General features: G+C 41.7%; 1 protein-coding gene and 1 non-coding gene across 2 annotated transcripts in view; one reads left to right on the top strand and one right to left on the bottom strand.

The window, feature by feature from the left end:
* Positions 1–7,862: 7,862 nt before the first annotated feature.
* Top3alpha (topoisomerase 3-alpha) overlaps positions 7,863–15,581 on the bottom strand; it is an 84,890-nt gene continuing 77,171 nt past the window's right edge. The window contains exons 19-20 of the mRNA XM_080275556.1: positions 14,353–14,532; positions 7,863–8,004 (exon numbers count right to left, since the gene is read on the bottom strand). Coding sequence (XP_080131682.1) covers positions 7,863–8,004; positions 14,353–14,532 — 322 coding nt within the window. The remainder of the gene's footprint in view (positions 8,005–14,352; positions 14,533–15,581) is intronic.
* Positions 8,934–9,052, top strand: LOC145404232 (5S ribosomal RNA). The gene has a single exon (XR_013898162.1). It is a non-coding gene; the product is annotated as a 5S ribosomal RNA (ribosomal RNA).

The following is a 15,581-nucleotide window of genomic DNA, read 5'->3' as shown; positions in this document are numbered from 1 at the left end:
AAGATAATGCTGATTTTATGTGCGCATTGTGTCGAGGAGAGCAGGTGGAGATTATCAGGCGTGCAAGGATTGAGCTAGCTGGTGCATCTCTTGAGTGTGTGGGGGAGTTTTGTTATTTGGGAGACATGTGGAGAGGATGGAGGGTGAAAGACTGACGAAGAGAGTGTATGTGAGTGAGGTGGAGGGGGGAAGAGGGAGGGGGAGGCCGAGGATGAGATGGAGGGATGGGGTGGAGAGGTATATGAGAGAGGGAGGTGTGAGTTGGGAGCAGGGCAGTGAAATGGCGGGGGACAGGGCGACTTGGAGGCGATTTGTTTGTGGCCACCCCAAACGGGATTGAGGCGTCTGGCAATAGATAGATATAGATGTTATCAGCTGGAGGTGGGGCTAGCGCTAGTTCTGTGGCTAGGGTGAGAAGTGGTTGGAAGAAGTTCAGGGAGCTGTTGCCTCTCCTGGCACTGAGAGGGCTCTCCCTATGGGCTAAAGGATCTTTGTATGCAGCATGTTAGGAGTGTTATGCTATATGGTGGTGAGACCTGGGCAGTAAAGGAAGAGGATATTCACAGACTCAAACATACAGGAATGACAATGATTAGGTGGATGTTCAGTGTGTCCCTGAGTGCAAGGCCTGGGGGAACTAGGTTTACAATGGAAGAGCTGAGAGGTAGGATGGGACTGGAGTGTACTGGCATTGTGATGACGAGAGGTAGATTGAGGTGGCTTGGGTATGTGGAGAGGATGGGGGACGATAAGTAGGTGCAGAAAGGAAGAAGTGTTAATACTGGGGGTGGAGTTGTGAGGGGCAGACCAAAAAAGACCTGGGACAAGGTCATTAAATGTGACCTCAAGGTTAAGGGATTGAACAGGGAGGCTGCCATAAATTGAGCAGCATAGACAGCTGCTATAAGGTGACCAAGGCCGATGTATGCAAATATGTTGGAGCCTTCAAAAAATGAAAAACATTAAACCTCATCATTCTTTTGCATGTCACAAATACAAACTCTGATGATATAAGAATATACAGAACATAATATACAAGAGAATGTTGAGGCTTAGTACTATACAGTATGAGTATACAAACTACATTACTATAAATCACTAACGAAGAGAAGCTATGAAGCCTCCTATGTCACTGAGACTACAGCCCTACCCTCACTAGCAAATTTAGTGTTCAGTCCTGCCCTGGATGAATCACTAGCTCTTTCTATGGGTATGGCTGTGGAGATTATTATCGAGTGAGAAATGCAGATTACTGTACATACAGAATATAGGAAACAGCTGATAAAGTTAGGAAGGGATCAAGAATGAATTGTGAAAGATTCTAAATGTATTAATGAAAGTGGTAATGTAGGAAGGACTGGTACTGGCAATGAATGCACAAGTGAAAAGGAAACAAGACTGAAAGGAAAAGGACTGAGAAATGGTATAGCATGGAAAGAATCATCAGTCTGTTATCAATATACTGTAATAAACAACTGTACAAAAGACAGCTTTTTATGGATTAGGGTGGTCCTCATACTTTCTGTTCACAGCAAGTAAAACCAAAAAATTATAGGGATATGGAATGGTGGAATACATAACATAGTTGAGAAAATCACAAATGTGTACATGGAGGAGACATCACTGAAAGAACTGTTGAGTCTTGAATAGTGGGAATGTTAATACTAAAGAGAGCCAAGAGCTCACAGAAATTATAATAAATGTTTGGGTGTAAGTAAATGGGATTATACTGTTATTCTTGATTCTCGTAGTGTGGTTAAACTCTTTGCAAAAGCTGCCTAATGTGAATCAACCCATCTACTAGGTTTACCAAAAGTAGGCAGTGAAAGTGTTGTTACCAAAGAAATGTAACCTGTGGTCTGCGGAATGTGGCTATATTTGATTTTGGCATGTAGTTGCTTTAGATTTGCCTACATGAGATCAGCAATCTGGGCTAAGACAGAACATTCTTAAGTGCCCTAGAGATGTTTAGCTTAGTTCCAAATAAATAATACTCCTAACAATGAAAGGCCAGGAGGAAGCAGGGAGATTAGAACAAACTGATATGAAGAATATGGTGAACTAGGCATATGAGTAAAAAGCAACATGGCATCTAGTCTGGAATGTAACATATGAGTAAGAAGCAACATGGCATCTAGTTTGGAATGTAACATATGAGTAAAATGCAACATGGCATCTAGTCTTGAATGTAGCATATAAGTAAAAAGCAACATGGCATCTAGTCTGGAATGTAGCATATGAGTAACAAACAACATTCACCATGCTGTGCTATCACAGTGCACTAGGCTACACTGAATCTTTTGCTGACAAGGGTGACAAAGGAAGGGGAGTCTGGCTTAACATACTCAGGCTGGACCCAAAAGCAAGGGAGGGAGGGATATACACCTGGGGCTTGAACTATGCAGTCAGCAGAGCTAGTTTATAGTTGGTTTGCTTTCACCTGATGAAGCTGCGACACTCGCAATTGAATTCTACCATGGTTGCATGAAGTTTGATGGGCTTTAGTCAAGACTTAAGAATGAGTCTCTGTGACTGGTGGTCAAAACAACCTTCTAATAGGACTACTCTTGGCCATCAACTGACCAAAATGGCACTAAAAATCTTCATCAGGTTAAAACAAATATGATATAGTGGCTGAAACTGACAGCTTCTCAGACAATTATGATAACATGATATGAGATCAAAAGGAATACAACACAAAGGGATACAGTGGGCAGGAAGTGGAAATGTGTATAGTAATGTGAAATAACCCTTGATGGAGGTGGTCCTCCTTTTCTGACACTCAGATTTTGTTGGATATAAGGCTGCTGCAGGCATACTTCCAAGGTAGCGGGTAAGTGTCTTCTCTCCACTACAGACCTAAGGGGATTCCTCTAGATAAACCCATTACAAGAGCATTAACAAACATTGTTAATTGTCCTCGTGGAGTCACAAGGTAGGGCATCGCCTACGTAAAATACAGGATGGTCTGTAATCAGTGCTCCATGATAAACTCACCTGGCAATTTCTTATGTGTTGTGAGAATGCCTCAGTCTGCTGGTGCAGGCATGGGCATGGTGGGAGTAGGAAATGGATAAATAATGCTGGATAGACAATAACAGTGCTAAGCCATCCCTGCAACAAAGAAGAACTCACCAGGCAAAGTGGAAGGGGCGCATTATATATGGTCCATCCGGTAAACAAATTCTGTCATAATGTGGACGACAACACTGGATGCTGCAGGCAGCGAAGAGAGAGAACAGGTGACCTGTATAGAGTGGCAGCAGTGAGAGGACATAACAAGGGAGCAAAGGAATACATCTGAGTGTTTTGGGAAGAGTGGGAGCACCTCATCATTGATTCATATGTTCCATATCAAAGGGCAGAAGTCGGCAGCAACAAGAATGCCATTGTTTTGGGACAAAGGTTCCAGAAGCAGATAAACAGGGACAGAATACACAGCTAAATGCACAAACATAAATATGCATTGCAGGTGAACATTTTCTTTAATATGATATGAAAACAGCTATTAGTTATTAATTTCTTTAATAAAAATATAATAAAATTAGAAAATAAGAAAATCTGTTCTATCCCAGGTGACATTGAAATAAAAAGTAGATACAATAGTTCCATGTAATAATGCAACTGCTATAAAGAACCTGCAAAATTACAAATGTCATACTAATATATAGGGTACTCTGTAAAATTCTGTCACTTTAAATACAATATATACACAAGGAATCATGAGAACACAATATTACATTGCATGCCTGCAGTTTGGGGCTGAGAATTTTTGAAGACTTGAATGATGAGTGAATGATGTATGTTGTTGGTGTTGTTGCCCCAAGCTCATCTAAATGTGTATCCAGTGGCCTGCAGGAAACCAAGCAATTCAGCCCTGTACTCTGAAAGATTTGTTAGTGAGGTTACGTTGAAAAATTATTTGCGTTGTGACAGAGAGGTCCATAATGTAACTATGTAATGGTATGGGGGTGTCTGGAGACACAGTGGATTGTTTGTGAGCTGCATCTGGTGTTGACAATGAAGCATAGAATGGTGGTGGCCCATTACAGTCTGGTTACGTACACTCATGGCTCTCCGGGAAGGGTAGTTTCTGAGTGATGAACGTCTGTATGGAGGTACGATTTGTTTCACTGGATACCGTATATTGTTGATGGTTTTCTTAACCTCTTCCACCCAGACATAATTTTTTTTTTACTCTGTTACCGTGCTGCTCCCTCCAAATTATTTTATTCAACTAGGAAAGATTATTCACGGTAAAGAGGTTAATGAAGTGTATACCTAACACTTACAGTTTTAAAAGTCTCTCCCACAATTAATAAAATCATTTGATGGTTGCACAAACACACACACACACACACAAAAGGTCCTACTTCTGGATGATATCCTGACATTTACTATAGGGAAACATGATCAGAGAGAGAGAGAGAGACACACACACACACACACACACACACACACACACACACACACACACACACAGGATGACATGGAGGAATGGGTAGAAGGGTTGTTGCTGTTGTTGCCACTTAACCCTGGTCTATCGGGTCAAGCTGACCCATCAACCACTTGTGCACAACTGGTTCTACTGGGACACTGTACAGTATGGTACATACACCCTGTAGGGAACCAGTACCCCCTTGTGGTAGACGGTGCCTCACCAGGATCGGACCAAGGTCTTTCCCATGGTGAGGTGCTGGGAAATATGAAGTTTGGCTCCCTGGTGGATATATACAACAGCTGTCCCACCCAGGGGCCAGCATCACCACGTGTAGGCTCCTTATCAACCCTGAGAAGGAGGGGTAATGTATATGAATGAGGATGGTGTGGGATGGAGAGAGAGTTGTCTGACAGTGGAGGACAGGGCAATACAGAGGCAATTTGCTCATGGCCACCCTCTCCAGGATTAAAGCACACGTATTTGGTAATGCGAGACTGATGAAGATGAACGAAGATCACTTTTCATGTACGCTGCTGATGTTGAGGAACTTATTTAAATGTTGCTTAATACCTGACAACATGATATCAGGTAGTATGTGGTGGTGACCATCATCCACTCATTTGATGTAGTGCTGCGTACTTCTTCAATCCTCTTTCTCATTCTATCTGTGTCTTCCCTCCTCTCTTCTTACTTCTCCCTTTCCTTCCTGTCACCTTTTATTACTCTTCTTTCCACTCCAGGTGACTCTACACAGAGTGACAAGCCCAATGGTTTCCTGTAACCCAATTACAGGGTGAAATGGAGTCTGCTGTGGTGTCCCTGTTAAATGTGTGAAGAGATGCAAATGCAGCATCCATCCAGGAACCAAATCTCCACACTAATCCCTAAGCCTCACTATGGTGAGGTGCTGTAAACCACAAGGGAACATTGGTTCAGTGCACAGGACAACCCTGTAGGGGCAGTTGCTTACCTGCAGTTGATGGGTCTACTTGGACAGACAGGGTGGGGTTATCAACAACAACAACATGACATCAAATGCTATATGAGTAAGTTAATAAATACTCAAAGCCAAACTTCCATAATGTTGTACCATTCACCGTGGAAAACCAAGATTCAGTTGATCAGTCTCAAGGGCATATTGTAGGTGGTAGAGTGGGTTTTGTGGCACCATTCCTTAGTAATTCATTTTGCACATGACATGAATGGGACAGACCTGAGGAGAGTGATGAATATCATTTTCATGACAATTTGTTCAACCCCTTCAATCCAATTAAAGTATTTGCCATCTTCATATTAATTTTTTCAATTTGGAAAAGGCTTTTTGAACCGGACAAGTTAAATATAACCTTCATTAAGCCTTTCAGTAAGAAAAATCCTTCTTAACTTGAACAAAATCATCTAAAAGGCACAAGTGTTAGGTGTAATAGTATGCCACTGGACTTAAAAAGCTAACTTTCATTCCATTAATGTCAATATACACATCATTACCTTTGTTTAAAATACTATGTGCAATTACACTCTGGAAAGTATATACAATATCTCATTTGCCACATACTGCTATTTGTTCAGCACAGTGCATGGGTCAGAGGTGCATCCATGAGCCTTAGTTTCTCATTACTCTCTAACCCAGTGGTCCCCAAACTGAAGGACACATGCCATTTCAGGGATATGAGATGAATACAGAGGGGGTATGTGAAACCATGCACAAGAAATGTGATTTTTGTTTAGAAGAGGTACAAAGGGGAGACCGTGTTAAGATCTTAAAGAGAAATCTCTCGATGATTTGACTTGCCACACATCCTTATGCAACCAAACTGCAGCAGTCAATTTACCAGTTCTGTATCCATCACTTCCCTCCTTGTGTGCCTTACAAATGACACCGATACCACACTGCCTTACTGATACTCTCCCTTGAAGCCACTACCTATCCATCTATTCTCAACCTCCATTGCCTCATGGTTCACACCATGCTCTAGCATGGTTTTCTCCTCTTTTGATTCTTTCCATGGATTTTGCATGAAACCAGTTAATGATGAGCCAGTACCTGGTCATGGCTTCATAGTAAAATCTTCTGATTTCATACTTAATATACTTTGTAGGTGCAACAATAAATTTATTACCAATTATCTGAACACAAATGATTCTAAAATCAACAATACAAAAATCTAAAATCTATCAAAATAAATAAATTATGGGAGGGGTAACAGTTCTGTAAAGACTACAAGAGGGGCATCATGTCAAGTTTTGGTAACCAGCACTCTGATCCAACCTCAGGCAGGGAGAAAGTCATAGCCAGGGTTTTGTACCAAACAAAAACTTTTTGTCTAGTGTTTACCAGTTCAGAACTTTGGCTGATAACTCGAGGAACAGATCACAAAACCGTTGTTCGTGCAGCCTACAAAAACTTCAAATTACCAACAACAGATATTCATTCAGCAAGGCCCCTGGCTACAAGTTCCTTTCAGCCAAAGGGTAGAATTAATGGGTAAGCAGAAACTATGGCTCAAAAGTGTACACAGAATGACTGCCAGTGTTGATTTCAAGGTAATAGGTGAGAAAATAAATGACGGGATCAAACTGTAGGTGGCATAGCAAGCTCCACAACACCTCTCCTCTGGCATTATATTCTGCATACTACACCTTCACTCTTTTCCATATTATGTATATAATTTTACTACTGAGATGGTTTGCATCATTATCATACATGAGGATGTTAAACTGCAAGGTTCAGAATAAATTGCTGGGGAATATGTTAAAAAAAACTTCCAAGCCACTAAGAACACGACCCAAGGATAACATTAGTATGCATGGTAAAAGCAGGACTAAAATCTGGCAGTTCCCATGCCAGGAATGTCTTGTACATAGAGTACCCAGATGAGACAGATGAGATTTATAAGATGATCATCTTAACCCCTTCCATCTGTTGATGCAATTTGTATTTTACTTCTGATATCACCAGACAATTTTCCTAAGCTTATAAAATGTAGGGAAAAAAAAAAAAAGTGTATGAACAGATGTGAGTGGCTGGGTGGATGGCTGGCCCGACGATGTGTGGGTGGGTGGATGGATAGTTTGACGAGTGGGTATGTGGATGGATGGATAAATAGGTTAATGAGGGTGGGAGAATGGATGGGTTGATGTGTAGCTGGATGAGTGGATGGAAGGATGAGTTAATGGGTGGGTGGGTGGGTTGGTGGCTGGCTGGCTGGGTTTATGAATGGGTTGGTGGATGGATGGATGGATGCATGTGTTGATGAGTGGGTGGGTGGATGGATGGATGAATGGGTTGATGAGTGGGTAGGTGGGTGCATGAATGGGTTGATGAGTGGGTGGATGGATGGATGGAAGGATAGGTTGATGAGTGGGTGGGTGGATGGATATCATCAGATTAGAGACTAAATAACAATGAGAACAGCCAAATTTAAAAGATGTTCATGGGACAATTTTTGCGATTGTGTCCCTCCTCTCCACACACACCACACTTCCTCTTCTTGGGCTGGGTACCACCTTCAGCCTTGCGTTTTGTGCCTCCACCCAGACCACCCCTTCCCCTTCCCCTTCCTCTCCCTCTTCCTTGCCCCTGAGCACCTCCACCCCAAGAATCTGAAAAGGATGAGTACCAGTACTAGTATTAACTCAAGGGAAAAGATGATGGTCTACAGTGTTTATTTCCTAACCTGATAAAGATCCCTAATGCCTTTTAGCTCAGTTGATGCCCGAGTGTAGTCAGACTGGAAGGTTGATTTGATCAGTAACCAAGTACAGTAGTCTTATTCCTACCTCGTAATTAAGTTTTATCAAGTCTCATACAATCAAATCGGAGTATTGAAGTTGTAGGCCTGGACCAGTTTCATTTAGTACAAACAAACCCCAGTGAGAGTAACAGCCTTCAACAGGTTTTATTCCCTTGAAAAGACTAGAGGCTTTTCAATTATGTAATACCACCAAGGGAAAGGGGGTGGTTGTCTATCCTTAAATTTACAGGTCTATGGCCGATCTAACCTCTGGGCCCTACACCTCAAAGTGCAAGATCATTACATACACCCTAGAATAGTATGTCTTGTTTTAAGTCAGGGTTTTGTCCCAAAATATCACAACTTTTTCCACACAACTGGAAATGTAAACTAGAAGAAAATGGCTTTACTGGTATCACCTGAAGGGTGATATGGCAATTCTTATGGATTTACAAAGGACTTAATGACAAAAAGGTTTATGAAACAGTGACATATATACAGCATATAATGACAGATTGCAGAATACGACCCTTCATTTGTATGCCCTAGGAATGTAACGTCCTATAGCCACTGCTCATAACAAGCACCACCCCACACCCTTGGGTGACTTATTTCACATTGCAGGGAACAAAACTTCAATGCAGTGTCACTGATTCCATTCAGTTTAAGAAGACGGCCCTTTTGGCGAAGGGGTTAGGTTGTCCGTGGCTGAAATGAACAGCCAGCAACACTGGACGCCCTTGTTTTACAAATAGCATGCCAACGGCCATACCACGTTGAGTACACCGCTTCCCGTCCGATCAGCGAAGTTAACCAACATTGGGTCTGGTTAGTACTTGGATGGGTGACTGCCTTGGAACACCAGATGCTGTTGGCATCCCTACGTGTCAAGTGGGGTTGGTGGAGGATTAGTGCCCCTCCCTGTAAAACAATTAACTCTAAGCCCTTGGCCACCCCGTTTGGGATACATGGCGTCTGGCAATGAATGAATGAATGAATGCATTAAAAAAAAAAAAAAAAAAAAATCCATCTCAATATTTTATTGCATTTCGTCATTTACAACATGGATTCAATGGGGATTCATTTTTTGGCATGGATCACCCACACAAAAATGTCTAAAAAATAATTTTCAACTCACAGAACTGGTAGTTACTTCACTTCACTGCACTTCATGTACTGCTTACAATGAAAAATAAGTCCAAAAAATTAATTTCCAACTCACCAAATCTTGTAGTTGTTTCATTTCACTGGCACTTCATTTACTGCCTAAAAATCCAGCACCACACAACTGTTCCATCACTGACACTACCACACCTGAGAGTGATCATGTTCAAAGGCCATCTTGGAACAAACAAACTACTGTAAACTTGCATGTCTGCAATCACACAAATGAAAATAACAATTGTCCATCAACCAGTGAGGCTTCACTCAAGATCAGAATGATCATATAAGTGGAAATGAGATCATTACAAAAAAGGGGGGTCCCAACTTTTTACTCATCGTATAGGCAAGTCATTACATGCCGTTTCATTGTAAAACATGAGTCTGCTGTATATATGGTCAGGGATAGATATTCATCTATTATTCTCTTGTACAGTATCTACTTTATGGTTATGTTAAAACTGTCACTTTCCTTCCGAACATATTAAATCAACTACATTCATCTTGGACAAAGTATCATGAAAGGTCTCTTTCAGCTTAGGATTTATTAGCTATAAGCAGAACGTGGAAAGTAAAAGAGGTAAAATCTTTGGCAAATTACTGTCCCTGATTGTACAACACATGGGAAATCAATCTACAGTATATACTGTATATAAAAGAGCCACATTGTCTGTTTGTTTGTTTGTCCTTCAATCAGGCCCAAATCATGCACCAGAGACCCCCAGACCCATAAATATTTTGATTCAGGGTGACCCAAGGATGGTTTTAGGGGGGGTCAAAATTCAGACCTGGGTCATTTGAAGTCACCAGTAGAGTGTTCGCCTTTTTGATCCAAGCAACGTCAGGTACCCTTGGAGCCCAATCTTTGACATGGAGACCCAAGCAACGTCGGGTACCCTTGCAGCCCAATTTTTGGTGTGGAGACTTAAATGGCCTCCAGTTCGGACACAGGCATGTGAGGTTGACCTCTGAGATCATTTGAGGTCACTCATCAGAGGTCATTTGAAGTCACTCATCAGAGGTCATTTGAGGTCACTGGTAATACACACTCGAACGACTGGAGCCAGTAGCCCAACTTTTGGCATGGAGACTCACATAACCTCCAGTTCGGAAATAAGCTATATGAGGCTGACCTCCGAGGTCATTTGGGGTCACCAGTAATAGTAAACAATTGTGCACAAATACCGTGAGTTAGCCTGAAAAAGCTGATATAGAAATTTCCTGGACTTCTTATAATCCCTCTTCAAAAGTATGAGAGATGCATGGTCTTTCTGGAGTAGAAATACTGAACTAGAACAAACAGGATTAGAGTGTTTGCCTTTTTGGCCCAGTAATGTCGGTTACCCCTGCTAGTCATATCATAAGAGAATCACCTCTGAGTTGAGAGAAAGAGAGAAAGAGAGAGAGAGAGAGAAAGAAAAAACTAATTTACAGAATACAGTATTACCCAGCAGAGAAAAGTGACATCAAAATGAGGTGCAATACCACTTAAATTTTTGTTCCCAACTGCACAACATAAGGGAAACTGACAAAATTAACAAAAAAATTTACATATTAGCATATTACTAAAAAACTGTCATCATTAACGCAAAACTGACAGTACCAAATAACTGGAAACACTGACATAAACTAACATTAGGATGTTAGTTTCAAAAAGCCTCAGAGGGCCCAATACTTGCCCAGGGCCCCAAACAAATGGACAGATTTGCATGGCCATGTGCAGTGTGAGAGGTGTGAATGGGGAAAGCAAGAGGGTGGAAGTGGTGAATGTGTTCAAGAGCGTGAGATATGCCGTGCTGGCATTATGTGAAACAAAGTTGAAAGGGTGTGAAGTGGAGGAGTGGGAGGGTGTGAAATGTGTAAGATCGGGCAGGAATGGGTGAGGAAGATGCAAAGAAGGAGTTGTTTTGTTGTTGAATGAGGTGTGGCAGAGTAGAATGAGAGATTACAAATGTGTCAGCTTGAGATGCATGTATGTCAAGTTCAAGTTTGAGAAGGTGAATCCAGCAGTGATTGTAGTTTATGCACTGTGTGATGATAGGAGTGAGAGAGAGAAAGACAGGTTTTGGGATGAGCTGGATGAAGCAGTGGGAGAAACAACCAGGAGCTATAAAGTGATAGTAATAGGGATATGAATGGACGAGTAGGCGCTGGTCCTGAGGATGACATAATGGGTTGTAATGGAGTACCAGGAGAAAATGATAATGGAAGTGACTGAAGAATATGTGTCACAAAAGGATTTGTGCATTTGTAACTCATATTTCAAACACATACATGCACATAAATGTAGGTGGTATAGAGGGAATGGGGATCGTGTTGAAAGGCGCCTGACTGATTATGTGCTCATAGAGAGGTCGATGCAGGGAATGACTGCTGATACGAGGGACATGCGAGGACGATGTGGAGGTCTGTCAGATCATATAATTGTGGTAGGCAAAATCAAACTGAGAGGAGCCAGGTGGACCAGGAGAGAGAGGAATAGTCAGGGAGAAAGACTGAAAGTCGAGAAGCTGAGGATGAGAGAAATGGCACATGAATACATGACCAAATTAGGGGGGGAGTTGGAATCAGTGAATTGGTATGACATGGATCTGGACAGCCTGTGGAATGCATATAGGGGCTGCTTAGTTTGGAATATTAAAGCAGTGTATGGTGTGGCAAGAGTAACAACAAAGAAGAAACGTGCGGCATGGTCGGATGAAGAGGGTAGTGGAGGAAAAGAGAAAGAAGTGGACAGAGTGGTTACAGGGCAGAGGTTCAACTAAAATAGGAACAGAATATACGGACAGCAAAAAGCACGTAAGGAAACTAGTGAAAAAGAAGGACGTAAATGATGATCTAGGAAGAAAAAGGAATGCAAATTACTCTGAAAATAGGAAGTTATTCTGGAAAGAGGTGCAAAAATGTAGAAGTGACAGTGGAATGAAATGTGAAAGTGTGAAGGATGTACGTGGTAGATTATTAACCCATGGGGATGAAGTAAGGACAAGATGGAACGAACATTATGAAAACCTGATGAATGGGAATGGAGACAGCAAAACAACTGTTAACATGATTGGTTTTGGGGGTGTGCAAAGAAGGAATACAGTGCCAGGAAATGTGACACTAACATGGGTGAAGAATGCTGTGAAACAGCTGAAAAATGAGAAAGCAGCTGGAGTTGATGAGGTGTATACAGGGATGATTTAGTGTAGTGTGGAAAGTGGAATGAAGTGCTTGTTGGAGATATGTAAGAAGGCATAGATGAGTGAAACTGTGCCAGCAGAGTGGAAAAAGGCTGTGATTGTACCCCTGTACAAAAATAATGGTGAGCAAAGTGAGTGCAAGAATTATTGTGGTATAGGTTTATTGAGTGTGGTAGGGAAGGTATATGGAAGAATTATTATAGAAAAAGTAAGAGAGATATCAGAAGTCCTAGTGAGTGATGAACAGAGTGGTTTTAAGAGTGGCAGAGGATGTGTGGATCAAATATTTGCAGTGAGACAGATAGTGAAGAAGGCTTGTGAGAAGGACTATAAGCTGTTTATGGCATTTATGGATCTGGAAAAAGCATACAACAAAGTAGACAGAAAAGGATTGTGGAAAGTTCAGAGCATGTATGGTGCAGATGGTATGCTGCTAGGTGCAGTCAAGAGTTTTTATGATGATAGTGAGGGATATGTAAGACTAAATGGGCATCTAAGTGAATGGTTCATGATCAGTGTGGGCATGCGACAAGGTTGTGTGATGTCCCCATGGTTGTTCACTATATATATGGATGAGGTGATGAGAGAAGTAAAAACACGTGTAATGGAGAGAGGGATGGCATTGGTAATGGTAAGGTGATGAATGGAATTTCTCAAATTTGTTGTATGCTAATGATGCAGTGCTACTTGCAAATACCAGACAAGAACTTGGTAGACTAGTGTAGAGTTTTGCTGATGTCTGTGAGTGTCGTGCCTTGAGAGTAAAATGTAGAAAAGAGAAAAGTGATGGTAACTGAGACAGAAGGTGACTCCCAGTGTGATGTTACAGTGAATGGACGGAGACTGGAATTCGTGAGTGTTCAAATACCTAGGTACAGTGACAGAGGAAAGTGATAGAGAGGAAAATGTGCTAAAGAAGTGGAAGGTAAAGTGACACAAGGAAGGAAAGTAGCTGGTGCTATGAAGGCCTTGATAAGAAACAAAGGCTTGAATGTTGCAGCTGCACAAGGCTTACATGAATGAAGTCTTAATGCCAACTTTAACATATGGATGTGAGACTAGGGTGTGGCATGAAAATGAAAAGTCAAGAGTGAAAACAGTGAAGATAGGACTGCTAAGGAATGTATGTGAAGTACAGTGGATAAGATACAAAATAATGTGACTTGTGAGAGAGGCAGAGTGAGGAGGCCTGTGGACACCAGAATCGTAAAGAGTGTACTGAGATGGTATGGTCATGTGGAGTGAATGGATAACAACAGAGTGGTGAAAAAAGCATATCTGAAAGAATCAGAAGGAGGGAGGAGGCAAGGTAGGACAAGAGGAAGGTGGAGGGATGTGGTGAACGAGTGTGTGAGAAAGAGAGGTTTGGAAGATGGTGAGGCTAGCGGACTGACAAGAGATCGAGCTGGCTGGATGAATGTTGGGAGAAGAAGTGCATGATCAGGGATTTGGCACCCATTTTTAATGTGACAACGTTTGGACTGATTCTATCGGATACATTTATGTGAAGCTACAGAATGTGGTGAAAGTTTTTTGGCGTATCAGAAAAAGCCAGGATACCAAGTGCTTGATTGATGAGTGAATGGATTCATGGCCCATTGGATTGGGCAAACATGGGCTGTCTGGACATTGCTACTCCTCACCCTGCCCTAGGGTGGGAAAGGAGGTATGGATGATGACGATGATGATGATGATCATATAAATGACACTACTATTAAATTATCATCATATAATGGACAACATTAACACAAAATTGATAACATTAGCACCAAACTGACCATATTAGCAAAAATCTGAGTATATTAACACAAAACTGACATTAGTATAAAACTCACCATCATTCCAAGATGAACGACCATCACCACCACCACCTCCAAAACCACCACCGCTGCCACCACCACTGCCCTCCATTTCATCAGCCCACTTGAAGAAGCGGCACTGCTGACTCCGATCCTTGCTGCACGCATAGAACTCGCGCCCTTTGTTTGGACCCTCTTTCTGCACTGTCAACCTAGGAGTGATAGTAAACATATCATCATCATCATCATTATTTTTATCATCATCAACCTAATTCTCACAAACCGAATGAGTAGGAATCATCATCATCATCTAATCCTCTGTTGCCCCATGAGAAGCATAGGAGCCCAGTGATAGGCAAGTTGGTCCTGACATTTAAGATGAGAATGACTGGCCTGACTCATCCCTGAGTGGCATTATGAGAGAAATAAGCCCCAACCACCCCTTGGATATACGCCTGCACAAGCTCAATCCATTTGGAGTGCCTTAATTACCCACTAAACCAGCAGGCACCATAATTTGGTTATATGGTTACCAACCAGCGAAGTAAATGGTTTCCTGGTGTATAGGAAATCATTTGGTATGTCACTCAGTGTTGAGTCACCCATAGGCAGAAGGAAGAGGAAACAATGAAGGAAGGAAAGACAGAAGGGGAGTGTTATGTCACACATAGGTAGGAGGAAGAGGAAAGAATGAAGGAAAGAAAGACATGAGGAAGGAAGGAAAGAAGGATATAAAAGAGGAAAGGGCAGATGCCTGAGAGCAGCACTACATCGAGTGAGTGGATGGAGAGTGCCCCCCAGCTAGGAATCCTTATTATCATATAATCTTACCTTCCTCTAATATATTTCAGTGAGGAGGAATAATCAACAGAATCATTATCACTATCATCACCATCATCCTTGCCACTAATACAATAGGATGGGTAGGAATTACCATCATCAACACATTCCTACCTCTCACTTATATATAACAATGGGTAGGAATAATAATAATCAACACTATACAGTATTGTCATCACCACCATTATCAACTTACCTGTCACAATAATACTGTAACTGATTGGGTGCAATCTAGTACAGTAACAGAAATAGGACAATCAAGAGTGCCCAATAAAATGAGTCACACATCCATTCACTCAATCATCAAAGTTCTCAACTCTTTCCCACACCAATCTCAGTCCACATTTTTTATTTTAGGGTGGATGCCAGATATGGGGAAGAATGTCATTACTCTACTAAGGTATATATAAAATGCTGCAAA

The sequence above is a fragment of the Coenobita brevimanus genome, chromosome 62 (assembly GCF_032717465.1).
Source record: "Coenobita brevimanus isolate Jiangsu-jjx chromosome 62, ASM3271746v2, whole genome shotgun sequence".
Taxonomy (NCBI): Eukaryota; Metazoa; Arthropoda; class Malacostraca; order Decapoda; family Coenobitidae; genus Coenobita; species Coenobita brevimanus.
Note: the sequence above shows the minus strand (reverse complement) of the source record. Positions and strands in the feature narration are given on the sequence as shown.